This window comes from Protopterus annectens, chromosome 9.part0 (assembly GCF_019279795.1).
Source record: "Protopterus annectens isolate FY-2018-M chromosome 9.part0, PAN1.0, whole genome shotgun sequence".
NCBI lineage: Eukaryota > Metazoa > Chordata > Ceratodontiformes > Protopteridae > Protopterus > Protopterus annectens.
The window spans coordinates 56,472,703-56,497,268 of NC_056743.1; the positions used below are offsets into that span (position 1 = coordinate 56,472,703).

General features: G+C 42.1%; 1 protein-coding gene across 1 annotated transcript in view; it reads left to right on the forward strand.

Annotated features, from left to right (window-relative positions):
• The window catches only part of LOC122810494 (neuron navigator 2-like), a 2,968,645-nt gene that overhangs the window by 2,701,295 nt on the left and 242,784 nt on the right, over positions 1-24,566 (forward strand). Inside the window, exon 35 of the mRNA XM_044082075.1 lies at positions 9,357-9,525. Within this exon, the coding sequence (XP_043938010.1) occupies positions 9,357-9,525 (169 nt within the window). The remainder of the gene's footprint in view (positions 1-9,356; positions 9,526-24,566) is intronic.

Here is a 24,566-nt window from a genome sequence, read left to right on the forward strand (position 1 = left end):
TCTGTTAAACTGATTAATTTTATTTATTTTATTTTACATTTGTTGAAAGGGATAGTTCGACTGCATGCATGTCCATTTTCAGCGGAGGCCCGGGGAGAAAAGCTCCACATTAAGACAATTTAAAAGACAGAAATCTTGACCATGTACAATACAGATAATGTCAGTCAGGTAAAACATTTCAAATACAGGAACATTTATATAGTACTGTTACAGTAGCAAACTAACATACCCGACTAAGTTAAAAATTTTGAGTAAAAGGATTGATAAAACATTTTTTTTTACGTTGTTTATAAAGTTTATCAAACCTTAGGAGGTGAGCTACTACAGTAGGAATTAATAGAGAATATCAGAGCACCTGAAATAGCATGTTAAAGATAGATAGTAAAGAATGGTCTTGTTAGGGGAGAAAGTGTCAGTCAGGATTTGTGCATGGGCAAAGCCATTGGGCTGTAAGGAAGATTCTTAATTGCTTCTTGAAAAGTGGGGTAGAAGAAAGGGCTGTTAGTTCAGTTGAAGTTACCATAGAGTTTGAAAACAAGCTATCTCCAGATTTGTTGTTGGACTTTAGGGTAGCTACTAGTACCTTATTAGGGTTGTTAGATTTTTATATGGGCAGATAAGGGTAGAGATTATGTAATGTTAATGTGGGTTTGTGAGGCTGATAGAAAGGGGAAGTTTGTTTAAAGGAGTGTTGAAATTGAAAGGAGTTTAGGAATTCATAGCCTGTGAGGCTATGAGATAGAAGTCGAGTGAAAAGAATTATGGGCAAGAGGAGGAAATTAGTGAGTTTTAGTAAGCCAGGGGGTGACATAATGAGAATGTGGGAATGTAAGTAATGAGAAAATAAGGGGTTATAGAAGGGCAAATATGAGGAGGCTTTGTCTAATGAGGAAAGTATAGATAGTGGAAGGTGAGAGTAAATTAGTAACAGATGGTTGAGTATGAAACAAGATATGTCGAGCTATTGGTTGTCGTGGGGTGGGGGTGTGGCTTCTAGCAGTATAAGGATAGGTGTCCTGGGGTTGGGTGGGAATTAGGGGTGTACGGTAGGGGAGTGGAGTGAGCCCACAGGGCGAACGGAGCGGGCAAGAGCAGAAAGGTAAGTTCAGCCAAAAGACAATCAGCTGTCTTTCGTGTTTGGAGTAATACAGAAGTAACTATAGTGAAAACTGGGGAGCAGAGTATATAAGCTTATCAGATATGTGTAGATAATTTAATAAAGCGAGAGTGAGGATTTCATGTGCAGAGAGGGGGATTAGAATTGTACTGAAATGCCAAAGAATGGGTGTAGTACCTGAGGGATAGTTAGTTTTAATGCTAGAATATAGTGTAGGTAAAGACTGCCACCTATTGGTCAGGGGAGTAATAGCAACTGGGGGAGGTAGGCAAGAAGCTATTCCAAGGGATAAGATATAGGATGAGGGGACAAAAGGGTGGTGGGAGGAGGTGGGTTTGGGTCTGCGGTAGGCTACTAAATCTCACACCGGACAGTTAACAAGCAGTTATAGGCACTACAGAAAGGTAGCAAAAAGGTACTTTGCAACATACAAGAACAAACACACACAAGCTTTATGAAGCCAGGGCAAGAAGTCAGCTTCACGGGGTCTTCGGGTTAGCAGGTGGTTATTCTTTAACTTTGCAGCAGGGAGGGAAACACCCGGATGCACTTAAATGTAAAAAAACTTTAGGAGTATGATGGTGCCTTTCTACATCAGGCTTTTTGATACCTGTGTAATTAAGCAGAAGTGGGTGGGGATGTATGCAGGTTCAAGGTGGGGGAAGGGATAGATACAAAGTAATGCAAGGATGAGAGTCAGAAAAACTGGACTAAGCCAGCTGCTAAAAAGAAAACAAGAAAACCAAGCTAAGTTAATTGCAGGTCAGTGTGGTGCAGTGTTTACCTAATAACTACAATGTTATACTACTAATCTAGTACAGAGGGGTGAAAAGGACCCCCACCTCTGCAGGGAAAAACAAAAGTATGGGCTGCAGGTACACAGGTAAACTATGGGCTGCAGGTACACAGGTAACCGTTTTAAGTAATTGACCTAGGAGTACTATAGGAGGAGAGAAATGGGGGGGACGGACCAGTAGTGTGCACACGTACAGTGAAAGGGGAAACAGTCTTCAGTTTGGAGGACAGATTAAATACAACTCTAACATACACTAGTGTAGCTGAAAGCACTTTAGTGTTCCACCGACGCAGGGTCTCACAGTGCAGGGCAACGAGACAGCCTTGGGTTGATTGGAGGTTGGCCAAGACACAGGATGTAACTTTTGCTGAGGGGAACTAGTGTAGCTGAAAGCACTTTAGTATTCCACCGACGCAGGGTCTCACAGTGCAGGGCAACGAGACAGCCTTGGGTTGATTGGAGGTTGGCCAAGACACAGGATGTAACTTTTGCTGAGGGGAATGCGAGCACACTACTGGGGATTCCTATGAAGCAAGGCAGAAAAGCTAAGTCAAAAGATGATGTCTTTCTACATCAGGCTTTTTGATAGTTAACGTGTTAAAAACTGTAATTAAATTAGTTATATTTACTTAATAAATAATATGTTAAAAATTACCATTAGAGCTACATAAAATAATATTGTTAATTTCTTAAGATTTTAATGTTTAAAATATTAAATAATATATAAACTTTCTATGTAAAATTTCTGATTAAAATATTAAGTTTTACAAAGCTGATATTAAATTTAATTGGGGTCAAACTGTCCAGTTACTGTTGTCATATAGAATAAATGTAAATTTTAGTATGAATGTATAACCAGTTGCATTGGGGTCAAATCGTTCAGGGTTAAATTGCCCTGCTTCCCTGGGGGGCAAGGGTTTTGTTTCCAGTTTGGCTAAGCTTCATGTCATAGAGCAAGAAGGGCATTTAGCCCTTTTGTAAGCAAATGTGCTTTGTTTTTGCTTTGTATAGTGTTAAGATTAAGGGAAAGAATTTGTCATGAAGTTGAAGGATTGTGTTGGTTAGGTACTCATTGGCCTGGTTAAAATATCAGAAGGCATTTCAGGGGTGGAAGAGGTCTGTATTTGAAAAGTGACAGTTTAATTATACATGAATATGTTGTAATTTGCCTAAAAGGTAGATTCTTTACATATACCTTGATGATGCAGCCTTCAGGAATGTTACCAGTAGCCTAAAATATGGAAGCTTTAATAATAAAGTGGTGGTGAAAAGTGCAAGAATGTCATCTTTTGCCTAAATGGTGACTCCCTAATTAGAATATGGTGGTGTAATGTACTAGACTGTATCATCATTGGCCTAAATAGGTTCATAGATAAGTATTAGGTTAGATATCATTGCAGGCCATTTTAAGCCCAGCCAATTTCTTTTCTAAGGTGAGTTAAACATCTTAACCTTTTTGCCAACCCCCCAAAAAAAAGTTCTACTTGTATCAAGGTTATATCAGCCTATGTGTCTATGTATGTGATTTTGGATGCAGATCCTTATGGTGAATAACAATAGTCATACAAAATGTTATATTTATAAAGTACCAGAACGTATATTAAGAACTAAACCCACACAGTAATGGAGAAAGGAGATTGTACCGATAGGGATGACTGCAGTTAGGGGTACAGAGAATAGGCAAGAGGGGACTGGAACTCACTGGAGGATGACTGCAGTTAGGGGTACAGAGAATAGGCAAGAGGGGACTGGAACTGACTGGAGGAAGTTGGGAAATGAACTAAGGTATAGGAAACAAATAATTAGAGAGAGAAAGGTAACAGAGTGGGAAGAGGCCAAGAAGACATTTGGATTGCAGGCTAGTGATTGCCTTCCCTATCAGGGATTAATATCTAAGTATTGGACATAGAGAAAGAGATGGGGAATCCTAAATGAAAGATCCATACTGGTTTAGTTTTTTAATTTAATCTAGAACAGAACCTGCTGTTAAATAAGGAATAATTAGTACGGCATATAAAATTTTGTATGAAGACTATAGGAATCAGTCAGAAGAGGTCAGAAATAAGTGAGAAGAGGGATTAGATGTACAGTTTACAAAGAAACAATGGGAGGACATATGTATTGCTTCCAAATATGCAACAAAATCTAAAAGATTTATGATTTTTGCCTGGAAGTGTTTGCATAGATACCCCAAGCAGACTCCAAAGAATTTTTCCTCGGGTTGATGGCAAATGTAGGAGTAATGAGGAATGAGGAGGTACCTGACAGCATGTGTTCTTGGAGTGTAATTAAACGTTCCCTGCAGAGTAGTTATTCTGGGCAAGCAAATGAGTATAACTAAGGAAATTTTGGTACTTGCATATTATCGCAACCATGTTCCAAACATCTAACAGATGTACATGCAGTCCTGAGAACCTGCAATGAGCAGATCGCAGATAACATAACTACTCCAACTGGTAGTCATAAAAATTGGGAAACTGAAGGGATTTTTTATATGCTAGTGCCGTTGTTTATTTTCCAATACTTGGAGACATTATCAACAAATAGTATTGTGGGAAAAGGAAAGCTGTGTAGCTGGTCTCTGAGGCCTTACTGACATTCAGTAAAATAATGGATAGCTGCATACCCTTCAACCTCTTATAGGTTCATAGGTTCGTACTAGGATATCTGCCCTAGGGCATTTATAAGCCTAACCAGAGTGTGTGTGGCTTTCACCACCCCTTAGGATGAGAATACTATGCCCTTTTAGGGTTTAGTTTACTGTGCCTCTGTCTAGTAGTGACACAGAGATGACCCCCAGGGTAAACCTATGATCTTCCATCCACTCGTCGAGATTTCTCTTGAATAGAGTCAGTGAGGGGCTCTGCCTAACATGGACTGGGATTCTGTTCCAGAGTGTAGGGAGCCTCTGGGTTATGAATCTGTCCCTCCAGCACGTCCTATTTATTTCTGTGTTGAGGTTTAAGTCTCTTCTTCTCGTGGCTCTGATGGATTTGGATTTTCTGAGATGGAGCATGTCCATTAATTCCGGATTGGACATGGCTTTGTACGTCAGGCACAGATCACCTCTGAGTAGGCGGTATGCAACTGAATATAGCTGGAGTTTTTTCAGTCGGGCAGCATATGACATATGTTTAAGACACTTTATCCTCTTGCTGAGGAACTTTTGGGGTCTTTTCCAACTGATGCAGGTGTCGGGTGAGATGCATCCCAAATGGGGCATTGTACTCAATCATTGGCCTGATAAGAGAAGAGTACAGGGGCACAATGACCTCTCTTGATCTAGATGTGAAACCCTTCATGATAAGGTGGGCAATATAGAAGGTCTTCCTAACCACTTTGGCAATGTGAGTGTCAAATGAGAGGTTTCTTTCAACCTGGGTCCCTAGGTCCCTGATTACCTCTTCCGTACTTAATGGATTACCACCTATGTGGTAATTTGTCGGTACCTTGTTTTTCCCAAAGAGTATGACTATACATTTTTTGGCGTTCAGCTTAAGGCCATGGCTCTGGCACCAATTATCCATTTCTATGAGGCATCTCTGAAGGATGTTTGTGTCCGCTGGAGTATCAATTATGGCGCCCAGTTTGCTGTCATCTGCAAACTTTGTCAGCCACAATCCTCCTATGTTTGCCTGTACCTCAGAAAAATAAATGCCGAACAAGAGGGGTCCCAGGACTGAGCCCTGTGGGACACCGCTTGAAACTGGCTTAGAGTCTGACATAGCTCCAGCAACTCTGACCCTGTGGGTTCTGTCCTTGAGCCAGTTTGCAACCCATCTTGTGACATATGGGTTTACATTTAAGCTGGTGAGTTTGTCTATGATGCCCGAGTGGGGTATTGTGTCAAAGGCTTTTGCAAGGTCAAGGTAGGCTGTGTAACTGTCTTACCCTCATCAATGGCCTTAGTGACTGTTTCAAAAAAGTCGACCAAGTTCAAAAGGCAGGATCTGCCCTTGACAAAGCTAAATTGGGTAGGATCCAATGTCTGTAGGTCCCCAATGTCTTTGTTTATGAGTTCCATAATGATCCTCTCCATAGCTTTGCAGACCAGGCTCGTCAAGCTTATGGGGCGGTAATTTCCAGGGTCCATAGAAGCACCGCCTTTGTGAAGTGGGACCACTGTTGCCGTACGCCACTCTTTGGGTGCGTATCCTGTAGTAAGGCTAAGATTAAACAGCAGCCTTATGTGTGGGTTTAGTTCCTCTTGGAGTTCATGTAGCACACAGCCCAGGACACCATCCGGTCCCATTGATGCTGTGTTTTTAGCTTTAGAGAGGGCAGCTCTCACGTGGGCATCTGAGATGTTAGGGAGGCTACACTCTGCTGGGATAGTTATTTCTCCTTTTGGGGGGGAGGGGGAGGAGAAATTTGCACTGAACCTGTCTGCCAGAATGTTGGCAATGTCAGTGGGTTCAGTGTATTTTGTGTCATTTTGGACTAACTCTGAGCATATCTGGGAGTTTCCACCCAGGTTTCTAACATAGCTAAAGAAGGCCTTGTGATTGTCTTTTGTGTCTTTTGCGATTTTTCTCTCAAAGTTGGCCTTGGATGATTTTATGAGTGATCATAGTTTTTTGCTAGTAAAGATCAGAGATGCCTTCCCTTTTAGGGATTTTGCTCTGTCATGTAGTAGCTTCCTCCTCCTGTTGTAAAGTTTGTTTATGGCTGGGGTCCACCAGACCGGGCGCCTGCCTTTGGGGGAATGGGTCTTGGTTTTATTTGGGATTGCATGATCCATGCATTCTTGAAGGTGCCCATAGAAGGCATTTGCAAAGGATTCAGCAGTGTGGGTTGTGGTTTCCACTGGCCCAGGGGCCTTGAAGGACCATTTCAGTCTTAAAAAGTGTGAAGTTGGCTTTTGAGAAGTTCTTCACTGTGGTCTTTTGTGCAGGGGGTGGGGGCAGGATGTGGATTTCCAGTGAGATTAATTTATGGTCTGATCTTACCAAAGAGGGATATACTTCCGGTGTGGAGCATTTTGTCCCCATGTTTGTGATGATCAGGTCTAGTATATTGTCTCCTATTGTGGGAATGGTGACTAGTTGTTCCATTGCATTTGAGTTTATGAATTCTAGGAACCTTTGGGCTAGGGTGTTGGGGCTTGAGTAATGTTCCCAGTCTGTTTGGGTAGTTGAAGTCTCCCAAAATGATGGTATTTGGAGAGACATTCATACTCTCCAGTGTCTTCAGGAAGGCTGTGTGGGGTTCCTGAGTTTGAGAGGGTGGTCTGTAGCATGCTACAAACTGTAAGGCAGTTTTGCCTATGGTTAGTTGCACCTGGATAGTCTCCGATGCTTGGTGCGTTGCCACTAACCTGGAGGTGTGGGTATCTTTGATGAAAATGGATACTCCCCCTCCTTTTGTGGTTCGGTCCAAGTTTTGGGGCCGGAAAGCATGATATGAGGTAAAACCTGATAGTAATGGGGTGCTCTCAGGAGCCTTGAACCAGGTTTCAGTCACTGCACAGACATCGATGTTCTCCATACTGAGGAGGGCTTCGAGGGCGTGCATCATGAGGTTTAGACTTCTGGCATTGAGCAGCCTACCTTGACCTTGCACAAAAATCCTGAACAAAGCATGACAGAATGTGGGAATCAGTCCCATAAATTGGGACAGATATTAAATATCACTCTGAAAACAAACAACGGTACTCACATATAAAAAATCACTTCAGTTTTACTGTCTTTATTACTACCAGTTTGGGTAGTTATGTTCTCTGTGACCTGCTTATTGTGGTTTTTCAGCACTGCGTGTACATCCATGAGATGTTTGGAACGTGGTTGGGTCTCTTTAATTCAGATACTTTATATGTTATACATATGGCCAGTGATTTTTGTTTTTTTTTAACTAAAAGGAGGAGACTGTAAATGCAGTACTTGATGACTATTTCAGATCATCCGAGTTTGGTGCGACTGTCATAAAGACAGTAAAAAAGCTACTTTTATTAAATCTACAACCCATCTGTGAAGTTTACAAATGATTTAGAAACCACCGAGCTTCCAAACAGAAATGTTATGTAAAAGTAATCTTTTTTTAATAGGTTCCCAAAAAGTTAGAGCTTCTGTACAGATTTTGCTGCCCCGCCCTCAACCTCTGTCCCTGCCTGTTAATGTTATGTACAGAGCTGTTTGATAAACCAGGAGTTTAATATCCTGTCTCATGAAAAGTTAAATGTTAGACTAGGATATTATCATCTTTTAACCTCTGTCCGTGCCTGTTAATGTTATGTACAGAGCTGTTTGATAAACCAGGAGTTTAATATCCTGTCTCATGAAAAGTTAAATGTTAGACTAGGATATTATCATCTTTTAACCTCTGTCCCTGCCTGTTAATGTTATGTACATAGCTGTTTGATAAACCAGGAGTTTAATATCCTGTCTCATGAAAAGTTAAATGTTAGACTAGGATATTATCATCTTTTAAGAAACTGCCAAAAATCAGTGTCTGGCAGTTATCTAGAATTAGGTGAAAGGCATTCATGATTTTTGAAACTGTGTCACCACATGAAGGGCATGTCAGTATATCAAGAGTGGGCTGTTCCCAACGTGGTTGCAATAATATGCAAGTACCGACATTTTTTTTAACTGGGATACAGAATCGGAAGTGCCTAGACTTAGTAAGGCTTTGCCGAGTTTAATTCTGGTGGCTGCCAAAAAGCAATTACTAGAAAGCAGAAATCAAAATCTTATAACAGAGATAAAAGAACGGGAAGAGAGATCTTTTGAAAAGGGCATGAGTAAATGTGGGAGCAATACATGCAGAAAAATGTTTTGGAGGTGGAATGAGGTTCAAGAGAAGGCAGCAACTGAACAATTTATGTAATTTTGCTTTCACTATATGATATATAATATGTGTGAACTTGTTAATATGGTTTGATTACTTTTATAAAAATGTAAGTTTGTCTGTGTCACAAGTGATAATTTATTAAAGGTGCTTAAAGAAAAAGAAAAATGAAAGAAAATATTATATCAGCCCAGTCGGGACTCAAACGCACACTTTGCGGTTTAGCAGGCCAGTCATTGCCTTATCCCCTTTCCAATCCACCAAACTCTGGGTTACAGGCCCAGTTTGCTTCTAAAGGTAGAGTCTTTAATTGTGTTGTGACAGAATAATGGAGAAGAATTTATCTCCCTTAAACTGTATATTTTTGAATTCTAGTATGGGAGCATAACTTGCTGTATTAAATTATTGTCTGCTTAAATGAGGATCCAGTTGTAATATGGTGGTGAACATACACATACACATATGCATATGTGCATAGACACACATACATGTTATCTATGTAGACGTGGATATTTTTTTATTTTATTGTGGCAGCATGACATTCCTGAATGTGTGTTTTTGGTTTCATTATACTTTTGTGGTGCAACATACAAGAATATGTTATTTACTTAAATGTCAATTTCTTTCTTTTTAATTGTCTGTGGTGCAACCTAACAGGAGTATATTGTCCATGTGGATCCTGTAAACCATCTTGGTCTAAATTCGGACAGTATTCATGGCTACAGCATTGGTGAAGTCAAACGAACAAACAGTGCCTCAACACCAGAGTTGCTACCCTGCGGATACTTAGTTGGAGAAAACAATAAAATTTCTGTAACTCTTAAAGGTAAATAAAACAACATAATAAATGAAGAGCCTTTTTATCATCTCCATTTAAAGTGTTTGTCTTGAAAAAGGAGTGATGGATGTAGAGTACAATGTATTTATTTATCCTTTGATTGAGCTAGTCTCACTAGGTTAATGGCCTCTTTTCAGAGGAGACCGAAGGTAGTATTTAAACTAGGGTCTATATATAACTCTCAAAAGTTCGACTGTCATATGGTCGACACCATATGATCGAACTTTTAAAAGTTTGAAAATCTAGTAAAAAAAATAAACTACACAAATAACCGACCTGAGCTTTTTAAGCATCTCCCACACCCCCCGCTCTTTAAATATACTAACTCCAAAAATTCAATCATATGGTGTCGACCATATGACAGTCGAACTTTTGAAAGTTCGATCATCTAATATAGACCCTTTAAACTACTAGCGTAAGTTTGACCAGGGTGTCAGGAGCTTCCCTAGGTGCTGTGAGATCTTTTGCATCCATCTGAGCTACTACAAACTCAAGTAGCTAGGACCTTAGTTTAACATCTCATCAGAAGGACAGGATTTCAGGTGATTTCTTTATCTGATGCAGACGAGGATTTTTCTGTACCTTCTATGCATTACAGAAAAGATGGCAAACACAAAACTGTTTTTGTTACAAGTTTTCAACTGATTATGTAACTTTTTCATACAGACAAGTCTTTGTATGTAATAGTAGCTTATTGTAACTACGCATATATTTGTATCTTGATTTATACCATTTTATTAACTTATAACAGTAATCGGGTGTTTATATCCATCTTACAGTGGGATGAAATGGTTATGTCTTGAAAAATGATATTCAAAATGGCACTTATAAAATGTAAGATACATTAATTATTAAACAGAATCTAATGACATGGTATGTAGGTGTTTTAAGTTGTTACAGATGCACTATGTATGCATCCTAAATTAGCCTTGCCAAAGGTTGTTGTGCATAAAAGTATAGCAATAGTTTTGACTTTTTAATGAATATTTATCAGCAAATATAAACACATATATGCTGTATGTGGATTAGACGCACTAAATTGGCCATAGATGTGAGTGTCCATGCAGGTAAGTGGTGTGGAAGAGCTAATGTAGCATGGCTAGCCACCCAGTGGTACAAACCTTGACTGTAGATGGTTGTCACTGTTGAAGTGACACGCTGACCCCATATGCAAAAATGGGAAAAAAGGGGATGTTCTTCGTGTTTCACTGTTGCAGTCATTACATTTGGGTATGCTCTCAGTCGGCCTGAATTCCAAAGTCTAGGTCCGGCGTCGGTTGCTGTCGCCTCTTCCCTGACGTCAGTGCGCCAGGGGTATAAAAGATGCAGCTGACGCCATTTTCTTCAGTCTTTCTTGCCGCGCAGTGCCCGAAGCAGAAGCAGTTTGCAAGTGCCGGTCGGTCGACTCCTGAAATTTTCAAATTCAAGTTTCAGAACCAAAGTCTTCACTAAAGCTAAGTACCCCATTGGGGAAACTTTTTCTTGCTCCTTACCAATGTCAGTAAAAGTTAATAATAATTGCATTACTTGTGGGAAGCAAATACCTCATAAGGATTTCCATTTGTACTGTATTCCTTGCCTAGGCCCTGATCACAACGTGCCTAGCTGTCGGTTTTCTGCTAGATTTAAGCAATGCACTGTTAAGCGTCAGTATATCTTTGTTCAAAATATTTTGGAAACAGATTTAACTATCCTGAAATGTCGTTGGATAGCAATCCGACTACTGGAGTTCACAAAAAACACAAAGGAAAGGACAGAGACTGACCGGAGAGGTCCAACACAGACGAAGCTTCTCCTAAGCCAGTCGCCAGTTCGCCGGTACTCAGGCACTTTCGCAGCCCCTGATACCCACTACTTTCGAGTCGCAGGCCTCTACCGAGACCCATGTGGAGTCCGGCACGCCGCAAGATTCTCAAAGTATTGTACCCGCGGATGTCTCTCCCTCGGATGAGTCCGGAGCCACTGAGCAGGCACCGGCTTCTGAGGGTGTCTTTAGGCCTCAACATTTCTAAATAAAACCGATGCCAGCTTCAAAATCAAAGACAAAAGCAACTTCTAAAGCTAAAAAAAATAACGCATGAGCCATGTGCTCAGGCCTCTATGCCCAAAAAACAGATGATCAAAATGGCTGAAGACCTAATTACCTTGATCAGGGCTTCCCAACCTCCTCCTGATAAAAGGCCTAGGCAAGACATTGATTATGAATCTTCAGATCAGGTTTCTTTTTCTTCTGATTCCTCTTCTGATCAGAAATTTTCTATACCACCCTATGAGGATTCTGATGCAGAGGAATCTATACCGTCTGCATCTCCTCCTGAAGATTATTCCTTTGGAGAAACCTTGCATACTTTGAGGAAGTATTTTCACTGGGAGAGTCAAGATTTCTCAGAATCAAAAAAAGAGGCTTAGGGATTTCCTTCTTCTCCCTCAGCATAGGCCTTTAGCCATACTTCGTGTTTTAGACATTGTGGATGATGTGTTTTTGGAGTCAAGCTTGACTCCAGACTCCTTACCTCCGGCTCCTAGCAAGCCAGACAGATTTTACAGGGTTCCTGACTCACACAAATTTCTATTTAAAAACCTTGCTGCTAACCCTGAAACTATTTCACTGGGTCTAAAAGGTGTAAAGGCCTCAACAGCAAAAAATCCTACCCCCTCTGATAGAGATTCCAGGGCACTGGATAGATGGGGAAAGAAGGTTTATACATCTGCAACCTTGGCAATTAGGGCCTTAAACTGCCAGTTTCATATGCTTAAGTATCAGCAGCATGTTATGGGATTACTGAAACAGAAAATGATGTTGATTTCTGAATGTGTAGAAAATAAAGAATTGCAGGATTTAATGCATGCAGCAGAACAAGTTGGAAAGCATACTTTGCAATGTGGTTTTGATTTCTTAGAGGCCTCCTGCAGGGCCGCAGTTATTGGATCTGTGATTAGAAGGCATGCCTGGCTAAAAGAGCAAAATTTGCCTGATCATGTTAAAGCTAAATTGCTGGATGCACCTTTACAGCATGATACTCTGTTTGGTATTAAGGCAGAAGAGGTTTTAAAGAAAATGGAAGACAAAGCTAAGTCTATGCAAACTGTAAAAGATTTCTTAAAAGTGCAGCCACCAAGATTCAGTAGACACTGGCCTACAAAAAATTGGTCCTTTCCTGTGCCAGACAGAGCTCCACGGGGCAATTCTAGGTGCCCTAAAGGTTCTAGATTGCCAGTCACAGGATTCTTACAGGTCAAAGCAATGGGGTGCCTCTACCTCCAAATCTGGAGGAAATAAAACGGAACCTTACAGTAAACAGTCTCAATGACTTTCCTCTGCCATCACCAACCACATATCTTTTGGCAGCTCCCTTAGGGGGAAAATTAGTACTTTATGCTCAAAACTGGCAGTTAATAACCCAGGACAAGTGGGTCTTAAACATAGTATCCCAGGGATACAGATTCCACTTCCACACTCTGCCAATTCCAAACAGTTGGCCAGATCTGCCAAAAAATCAATGGGCAAAGGCACAGAAAGTTACGTCCCTCATGGATATGGGGGCTATTCAGCAAGTTGCAGAACAGGAAAAAGGACAAGGGTTTTACTCAAGACTGTTCTTGGTATCCAGAAAGGACAAGGCCTGGCACCCAATACTGGATTTATCAATTTTAAACACATTCCTGGACATTCCAAAATTCAAAATGCTAACTTTGCAGCAGCTTCTGCCCATGCTGGGCAAGAACGCTTGGCTAGTGACTTTAGACTTAAAAGAGGCATACCTGCATATTCCAATAAGGGAATCGTGCAGAAGATACCTCAGTTTCAAGGCTGGCATTATGCATTACCAGTTCTCTGCACTTCCCTTTGGCTTATCTACTGCTCCCAGGGTCTTTACAAAGTGCTTGGCACCAGTAATTGCATTTTGCAGACAAAGAAGTATACAAATCTATCCTTACCTGGACGACTGTCTCATTCAAGCAGAGAACAAGAACATTCTTCATCAGCATCTGGCGTTTGTGAAAAGGCTTCTAACATGCCTAGGGTACACAATAAACGAAAAGAAATCGCAACTGGTACCCCTCTGTGCAAGCTTGAATACAACTGCCCTGATGGCTTTCCTCACGCCAGACAAACAAAGGCAACTGACTATTTACTTCAAACAGATGGCAAGAAAAACTCAGTTATCTGCAAGACAAATTCTGCAGGCTTTGGGGTTCATGGCATCCTGCATTCTAATGATTCCATATGCAAGACTGCATATGAGGAAACTACAGTGGTACCTAAAAAGTTTATGCAGTCAACATTGTCACAGTCTTGAAACAATGATTCCTTTCATTCCCTGCCTACAAGAGGAGTTTCTTTGGTGGGCAGAGGCATGTCACCAAAACATGGGACGGTCCTTCACTCTACCCCCTGCCAGCCATACCTTAACTACAGATGCATCAGACTATGCATGGGGGGCCCACTTGGTGGGAAGATGCATTCAGGGCATATAGACCCAAAAATAAATGCTTCTGCATATCAACCAAAAAAAGATGTTAGCTGTTCAAAATGCCCTGACAGCCTTCAAGGACTTACGTCATCCAGGACAACTACTGATAAAGACGGACAATACCATGGCTATGTGGTACATAAGCAGGGGGGCACACACTCATACCCCCTTTGCAGACTAGCCATGGCATTGTGGGACACAGCCTTGACTTACCAAGTACATCTTCAAGCTCAATTCCTGTCAGGAAAGCAAAATACTCTGGCAGACAACTTAAGCAAAAACCTTATGGACCCTCACGAGTGGAAACTGGGTCCACAAGTCTTCAGCATGATGACAAAGAAATGGGGGAGGCCGGACATGGACCTATTTGCCTCTCCTCGGAATTATCAACTGGACAAATTCTGCACAAGGACCCATTACAGACAAGCATGGAAAGTGGATGCCCTATCCTTCAGTTGGAAGAATGTATCAGTTTATGCCTTTCCTCCTCTGCCTCTTCTTCCCAAGCTCCTACTAAAGGTCAGACAAGAAAAAACAAAAATGATGCTGATTGCCCTGGACTGGCCCCACCAACACTGGTATCCAATCCTAAGGAATGTGTCTCAATTCCCAGCTTGGTACTTGCCTCAAATACCTCACTTACTGTCTCAGCAAAACAGTCAGATCCTGCACAATCAGCTCCATACACTGAACCTGGCAGCATGGCTGATCATGTAGTTATTCAAACTACACCTCTCAGTAAATCTGTGATGGATGTCATTTTGGAAGCCAGAAGGCCTAGTACTAGAAAAATTTATGCTGATAAATGGAAGAGATTCTGTGCTTGGAACCAAGCACAAGGAAGTGACACAGCAGAGCCAAATATTCCTCAGATTTTACAATACTTGACTGAGATGCTTGACAAAGGCCTATCTTTCTCATCAGTAAAAATCCATGCCTCTGCCATCTTGGCTCATTACAGCACAGAGCCACCGATCTTTTCTCCCTTTGCTAAAACAGTATCTTAGAGGGGCCAAAAATTTAAGGCCACCCAGAAGATCACCAGTTCCTGCATGGGACCTCAGTTTTGTGTTGGAAAAGCTCACCCTGCCTCCATTTGAACCAGCTGCTACTGCAGATATAAAGTTTTTATCATGGAAAACAGCTTTGCTCCTGGCAATTACTTCAGCAAAAAGGGTTTCAGAGCTACAGGCCCTCATGGCTGTGGAGCCTTTTATCATATTTTATACAGACAGGGTGTCCCTCAGGACCAATCCTTCCATTATGCCTAAGGTGGTTTCCAGTGTGGCTCTTAACCAAACTATTCATCTGCTAACTTTTTATCCAAATCTGCAAAACAAAGGGGAGCGGATTCTGCATTCCTTGGACATACACATACAACTAAGATTCTACTTGAGCAGGACTAAAGCTCCAAGAAAAACTGAGCAGCTACTGGTGGCATTTGCTGCAGGATCAGAGGGAAAGGCTATTTCAAAGCAGACTATTTCAAAGTGGATAAGCCACTGCATTCATTTCTGCTACTTACATCATGGTAAACCGGTGCCCAAGGGCATTAGGTCTCATTCCACCAGGGCTGCAGTTACATCAGCAGCTTTTCTTGGAGGGGTACCAACCAAAGACATTCTAGAAGCTGCTACTTGGAGTTCTGTTCATACGTTTACAAAGCAGTATCATTTGCCTCTCTTCTCTAAGTCCAGGGCAGGCTTTGCCACTGCAGTTCTGCAGGGCCTTATAGCTGCCCCTAATGCTGTTTAGCTCCAGCCTCCCAACCATAGCTTTGAGATTCTACCCAAATGTAATGATTGCATCTGAGAAACACGAAGAACATAGTACAGTTGTGTACACTTACCATAAATATAGATGTTCGAGTGTATTCACTGTTGCAGTCCAGGAGCTTCTCTTTCCTTCACTATATTCTACAGCCTTTGTGGTGTATTTGCTTTTAGATGAAGGTAAAGTTAATGTTGTTGCATGTATATATAGTTTATATACTCTTATATTTATATATATATAGATATATATATATATTTTTTTTTTTTTTTTTTTTTTTTTTTTCTTGCTCCTCATTTGGGGGGCACCTGACATTTGGGGCAAGAAAAACTAAAGAAAATGGCGTTGGCTGCCTGTTTTATACCCCTGACGACCTGAAGTCATGGAAGAAGAGACAGCAGCCAGAGCAGGACCCAAGACTTTGGAATTCAGGCAGACTGAGGGCAACCTGCCAGCAGATTACCCAAATGTAATGACTGCAACAGTGAATACACTCAAACATCTACATTTGTGGTAAGTGTACACAACTGTACTTTTTGGATGGGTGGACGGATAAGGAAATGTATTTACAGCATTTACATTACTGACAACACTCCGATATTCTTATTACCTGGAAAACCACAGTTGATATTTATTGCAACAAACTCATAGAGCACTGAGCGTTTTCTAGGTTGGAAGCTCGCTCTGCATATGCAGGTTGATCTTTGTTGTAAATTCATCATCAGGGTTTGCTGTACTGCCCTACAGATTCATGTTGTTGCACTTGTGGTCGTAAGAACTACTGATACTCAGACACTGTGGGGGGGGGGTGCATTGATCACTGAAGTACCTACTGATATTCAGACACAGGGGGGCACTATGACTACTGAAGTACCTATTGATATTCAGGCACGGGAGGGCTATGACTACTGAAGTACCTAGTGATATTCAGGCACGGGAGGGCTATGACTACTAAAGTACCTACTGATATTCAGACATGGGGGGCACTATGACTACTGAAGTACCTATTGATATTCAGGCACGGGAGGGCTATGACTACTGAAGTACCTAGTGATATTCAGACACAGGGGCGCTATGACTACTAAAGTACCTACTGATATTCAGACATGGGGGGCACTATGACTACTGAAGTACCTATTGATATTCAGGCACAGGAGGGCTATGACTACTGAAGTACCTACTGATATTCAGACACAGGGGGGGGCACTGTGACTACTGAAGTACCTATTGAGATTCAGGCACAGGAGGGCTATGACTACTGAAGTACCTACTGATATTCAGACACGGGAGGGCTATGACTACTGAAGTACCTACTGATATTCAGACTTGGGGGTGTATGGCTACTGAAGTACCTACTGATATTTAGACATGGGGGCGAGGCTGTAACTACTGAAGTACCTACTGATATTCAGACCAGGGGGGGCTATGACTACTGAAGTACCTACTGATATTCAGACATGGGGGGTGTATGACTACTGAAGTACCTACTGCTATTCAACTACTGAAGTACCTACTGCTATTCAGACATGGGGGGGAGGGCTGTGAGTACTGAAGTACCTACTGATATTCAGAGACAGGGGTGCTGTGGCTACTGAAGTACCTACTGATATTCAGACACGGGGGGCGGGGCTATGACTACTGAAGTACCTACTGATATTCAGACACACGGTTGGGGCTATGACTGTTGAACTACCTACTGATATTCAGACACTGGGGGGGCTATGACTATTGAAGTACCTACTGATAGTCCGACATGTGGAGGGCTAGGACTATTGAAGTACCTACTGATATTCAGACATGGGTGGGGGATATGACTACTGAAGTACCTACTGATATTCAGACACGGGGGCTATGACTACTGAAGTACCTACTGATATTCAGACATGGGGGTATATGACTACTGAAGTACCTACTGATATTCAGACACTGGGGGGGCTATGACTACTGAAGTACCTACTGATATTCAGACACGGGGGGGGGCTATGACTATTGAAGTACCTACTGATATTCAGACACAGGGCAGTATGACCATTTCCCTGCTCTAACAAGTGAAGTGGACAGCTTCCAGCTTCAGTATTGCTTTCAGTCCTCCCAAATTAAAGAATTCATATACCAGATCCTAAACCAACCTTTAAAAATGGAGGCAATTCATTCTCCACCTTTGGACAAAAGTCCCGGGCAGTACTTCAGTAGTCATAGCATCCTGTGTCTCAATATCAGTAGGTACTTCAGTAATATTCATAGCCCCCAGGGACCGAATATTATTCGGTACTTCAAAGGTCATAGCCCCCCATGTCTGAATATCATTCAGTACTTCAGTAGTCATAGCCCCCCTGTGTCTGAATATCAGTAGGCACTTCAATAGTCATAGCCCCCCAGTGTCAGAATGTCAGTGTGGACTTCAACCACAGTGAGTGCTTTATTAGATGAATGTAGTTTTCTTGAACAGTCATGATGGCTTTTGATTATGTTTTGTAGCGTGTAATGATAGTTACAGTACTTGGTGTTTCTTGTTATTACCCAGTATCCATTTAGTCTAAGTAAGTATTCTGATGAGAAATGTAACCTGCATCTGAGCCTGCTCATTCAACCATTAATATGAGTGCAGAAGTACCGGACCCAACCCGGCTTCCACACAGGATATCGATTAACAATTATTTATTGATGTTCATCGTTTTACCCTGCTTCAGTCATCACACTTGGGTTATCCTGCCGTCAGGCGGTCCCGTAGTCAGCCCGAATTCCAAAGTCTTGGTCCGGCGTCGGTTGCTGTCGCTTCTTCCCTGACGTCAGTGCACCAGGGGTATAGAAGAGGCATCCGACACCATTTTCTTCAGTCTTTCTTGCCGTGCTGTGCCCGAAGCAGAAGCAGTTCGCAAGTGCCGGTCGAATTTCAGTCCGAAGTCTTCAATAAAGCTAAGTAACCCATTGGGGAACAATTTCTTGCCTCAGTCCGATGTCAGAAAAAGTTAACAATTGCATTTCTTGTGGGAAGCAAATACCTCATAAGGACTTCCATTCCTATTGTATTCCTTGCCTAGGCCCAGACCACGACGTCACAGGTTGTCGGTTTTGTGCTAGGTTTAGTAAACGCACTATCAAACGCTGTTTTGACTTCGCACGGCATTACTTTGGTAGGAAATTTAACTATATCATGCCATCGGAGCAGCCGACAACCGCAATTCATAAAAAACGCAAGGCTAAGGACAGGCAGCCTATGAATAAGCCAGACCCCGAGGCCTCAGCTGGACCTGTCGCCGGTTCTCTGGTTTTCAGTGAGGCGCCTACGCAGCCCCTGACGACCCCAGAGCTGGAACCCCAGACAGCTGCCGACTCCCAAGCAAAGTCTACTAGGCCAACACAGCCATCTACCGACACCGGAGCAGCATTAGACACCGGTGCAGAGGAAACACCTTTAGTTGCAGAAGGTGTCTTCAGACCGACTACACTCACCATTAAATCTTATGTTAAGCTTAAAACTCCTTTAAAGCCTAAGAAAACTGTTCATCAGTCTACAGGTCAAGGCCCCATGCCTAAGAAACAGATGCTTAAGATGGCTGAAGATTTAATTACCCTTATCAGGGGTTCCCATCCCCCTCCTGATAAAAGACCAAGACAAGAGGAGGATTATGCATCCTCTGACCAGGTTTCTCTCTCCTCAGATTCTTCTGAGGAACAGGATTACACTTTTCCACCTTATGAGGATTCTGATGCTGAAGACTCTATTCCCTCAGCATCTCCCCCTGAAGACTACTCCTTTGGGTAAACATTACATACCATGAGGGAACATTTCCACTGGGAAGGCCAGGATTACTCAGATTCTAAGAAAAGGCTCCGAGAGTTCCTTTTATTACCCCAGCACAGACCTCTTGCTATCCCTCCTGTTTTAGATATTGTGGATGGTGTCTACTTGGACTCTAGTTTAAATCCAGACTCTCTACCTCCTGCTCCAGTCAAACCAGACAGATACTACAGAGTACCTGACTCACACAAATTCCTTTATAAAAGCCCTATAGCTGACCCAGGAACCATTTCCCAGGGTCCTAAGGGAGCAAAAGCTTCTATGGCTAAAAATCCTGTGCCCTCTGAAAGAGATTCCAGAGCCCTAGATAGATGGGGAAAGAAAATATACACCTCTGCAACTCTGGCTATGAGAGCATTAAATTGCCAGTTTCACATGTTGAAATATCAACAATTCCTGACGTCTCAGTTAAAACAAAAAATGAGCACACATTCAGAACAGCTTGAATTCAAGGAAATGCAGGATCTGTTGCTTGCAGCTGAACATGTGGGCAAGCATACTTTACAATGCGGATTTGATTCATTGGAAGCTTCCTGTAGAACAGCTGTTACTGTCTCTGTCATTTGTAGACATGCTTGGTTAAAAGAGCAAACCCTCCCTGACCATGTTAAAGCAAAATTATTAGATGCACCTTTACAACAAGATGTATTATTTGGTGTCAAAGCAGAAGAGGTTTTAAAGAAAATGGAGGATAAGGCTAAATCTATGTAAACGGACAAGGATTTCTTGCAGGTACAACCCCCTCGCTTCAGCAGAAATTGGCCAACAAAAAATTGGTCCTTTCCAGCTTCAGACAGATCACAGAGGGGCAAATAGACGCCCAAGGGGCAGAGATCAGTCACAGGGCCCTTACAAACCTCGCCAATGGGGTTCTGCTACTCAGAAAGGAGGAGAAGACAGGCCCCAAGCTAGCAGAAGGCAGACACAGTGACTCTATCCTCAAACTACCAAGCAAATCTCTCCTGGCGACACCCTTGGGAGGAAAACTAGCATTTTTTGCAGACAACTGGCACATCATCACAAAAGACAAATGGGTTCTAAACATTGTCTCTTAAGGATACAGATTCCACTTTCATACCTTACCAAGGATCAAGGGAATGCCAAACCTGCCGCCAAATCAATGGGCAGAGGCACAAAAACAAATTACAGCTCTCATGAACATGAGAGCCATCCAACAGGTACCTACACAGGAGCAAGGACAAGGATTTTACTCAAGACTCTTCCTAGTCCCAAGAAAGGGCAAGGCATGGAGACCCAGTCTGGATCTTTCATTCTGAACACCTATCTGCAAGTACCAAAATTCAAGATGCTAACACTACAGCAGCTTCTTCCCATGCTGGGCAAGAATGTTTGGCTAGTCACTTTGTACCTCAAGGAGGCATACCTGCATGTCCCTATCAGACAAAATTGCAGAAGATTCCTCCGCTTCATTGCAGGTTCAACTCATTATCAATTCTCTGCACTGCCCTTTGGCTTATCTACTGCGCCAAGGGTCTTCACAAAATGCCTGGCACCAGTAATTGCATACTGCAGACAAAGAGGAATTCAAATATACCCATACCTGGATGACTGTCTTATTCAAGCAGAAAGCAAGGACATTCTTTTACAGCATCTGGCATTTGTCAAACACCTTCTAAGTTGCCTAGGGTACACAGTAAATGAAAAGAAATCAAAACTAGTACCTTCACAAAACATAATATTCCTGGGTGCCAGCTTGAATACAACGGCCCAGATGGCTTATCTCACGCCAGACAAACGACAGCTGTTTCAATATTTCAAAATAATGGCAACAAAGACCCAGCTCCCTGCAAGAAAAGTTCTGCAGGCCTTGGGATTCATGGCATCTTCCCTACTACTAATACCGTTTGCAAAACTGCATATGAGGAAATTACAGTGGTACCTGAAAAGTGTATGGACTCAGCACAGCCACAGCTTGGAAATGATGATTCCACTCATTCCCTGCCTTCAACAGGAGTTGCTATGGTGGGCACAGGCATGTCACCTCAACAAGGGCCAGCCTTTCACCTTACCCACAGCCAGGCAAACTATGACAACGGATGCATCGGACTATGCCTGGGGAGCACACATGGCAGGACAGTGCATTCAGGGCAAATGGACTACAGATCAGAGACACCTGCATATCAATCAAAAAGAAATGCTAGCAGTGCAGAATGCCCTAACAGCTTTCAAGGACCTTCTACACCCAGGACAGCTACTAATAAGGACAGACAACACCACAGTTATGTGGTACATAAACAAGCAAGGGGGCACACATTCCTACCCTCTATGCAGGCAAGCAATGACCTTGTGGAACACTGCATTGTCTTACCAGGTTCAATTACAAGCACAATTCCTGCCAGGCAGACGACCTAAGCAGAAACATCATGGATCCACATGAATGGAAACTAGATCCACAAGTATTTGCAATGATAGCTCAAAAATAGGGACGCCCAGATATAGATCTGTTTGCAAGCCCCCACAACCACCAACTTCAAAAATTTTGCACAAGGACCTTCCATCCACTAGCTTGGAAAGTGGACGCCCTCTCATTCATTTGGAAAACATTAACAGTGTATGCCTTCCCTCCACTGCCTCTTCTAGCAAAGGTACTGCTGAAAGTCAGATTAGAGAGGCCACAAATTATTCTCGTTGCACCAGACTGGCCACGCCAACATTGGTATCCAATTTTAAGGACCAAGACCCAGGGCCCACCATGGATTTTGCCACAAATTCCTCACCTAGCGAGACAATCTGATTCTACACAGCCAACTCAAGACTTTAAACCTGGCTGCATGGCAAATTACCTAAAAAACCAGCCAACACCTTTATCCAAAGCTGTTATGGATTTCATTCTGGAGGCCAGGAGGCTCAGCACCAGGAAAGCCTATTCAGACAAATGGAAAAGATTTTGCGCCTGGAACCAGGCTAAAGGCCTAAATCCCCTGGAGCCTAACAGTCCTCAGATTCTACAATATTTAACTGAGATGTTACACAAAGGACTTTCCTTTTCATCTATTAAGATCCACGCCTCAGCAATTTCAGCTCATTACAGCACGGATCCTCCTTTATTTTCACATCCACTCCTAAGACAGTATCTCAGAGGGGCTAAGAACTTAAGACCGCCAAGGAGAGCTCCAACACCTACTTGGGATCTCTTTGTTCTGGAAAAGCTTACACTGCCGCCCTTTGAACCAGCTTTTTCAACTGATTTAAAATTTCTTTCATGGAAAACTGCCCTACTACTAGCAATAACCTCAACTAGAAGAGTCTCAGAGCTACAGGCACTAATGGCAGTGGAACCTTTCCTCATTTTTCATCAAGACAGAGATTTTCTATGAACTAATCCTTCCTTTATGCCAAAGGTGGTATCCAGTGTGGCCCTAAACCAAACCATTCACTTGCCCACCTTCTTCCCAAATCCCCAGAACAAAGGAGAAAGACTCCTGCACTCTTTGGACATTCACAGGCAATTATGTTACTACTTGGATAAAACTAAGGCTTTCAGAAAAACTGATCAGCTCTTTGCAGCCTATGCTACAGGATCACAAGGAAAAGCTATCTCAAAACAGACCATTTCTAAATGGATAAGACATTGCATACGTTTCTGCTACACACATTATGTGAAACCAGTACCTGTTAACATTAGGTCCCACTCCACCAGGGCTACAGCTGCATCAGCTGCCTTTCTCAGGGGAGTGCCAACCAAGGATATTCTGGAAGCTGCTATTTGGAGTTCAGTGCACACCTTCACCAAACACTATCACTTACCTCTTTACTCTAAGACTAGAGCTGGTTTTGCCACTGCAGTTTTGCAGGGCCTACTAGCTTCTTCTAACCCTGTTTGACTCCACCTCCCCTCCTTAGCTTTGGGATTCAACCCAAGTGTGATGACTGCAGAAGGGTAACATGATGAACATAGTACAGTTTTGTACCTACCATAAATGTAGATGTTCGAGTGTTCACCCTGCTGCAGTCCAGGTTACCCTCCCTCCATCCCCTCTGAACTAGCTGAACTTATCTCTACCACTTTATCCTATTCTACCTCTGTGGTGTATTTGCTTGTACCTTAGGGTTTTGTTTTATTTTTATATAGCCATATGTATATACATATACATATATCTATATATATATATCTATATATGTATATATATATATATATATATATATATATATATATATATATTATTTATTTATTTATTTTTTGCCTACCTTTTGGGGGCACGTGACATCTGAGGCAAGAAAAACTGAAGGAAATGGCATCGGATGCCTCTTGTATACCCCTGGCACACTGACGTCAGGGAAGAAGCGACAGCAACCGACGCTGGACCAAGACTTTGGAATTCGGGCCGACTGCGGGACCACCTGATGGCAGGATAACCCAAGTGTGATGACTGCAGCAGGGTGAACACTCGAACATCTACATATATGGTAGGTACAAAACTGTACTTTCATGACTTTTGTCTAACAGCATATAGACTTCATCAGAATGTCTCCCTCACACAAAATCCACATATAAGAACGTAACAGTAATCATGTGGTCAAAACCACCAATTGAATTATCTAATTATGTTATGCTTCCTTTTAGGAATGCTGAAATTAAAATAGATTCATTAATATCTGGTGGTACATCAGCACCTAACAACAGGTGCCAGTATAGCTCATGATTCAATTAATGATTAAACCAGTCCTCTACTCTGTCACTTTTAAAAACTTGTTTCAATAGAAAAAATGTAAATTTGTTAAATTTGGTATATCCCTGAATGCTTGGCAGGTACTTCTCTTGGTAGAGTAAATGTGCTGATAAATTCTCTTTCATTTTTTTTTCTGTTTTGCCCTTGTAAAGCACTGAACAAGACAGTCACATAGCAACATGTATCACACCCTTCGTGTTACTGTTGAAATGATCATAACTGTTATGTGTACATCACATCTCAACATAAGTTTCCGCACATGTATAAAATCAACAAAACTTACAAGCACCA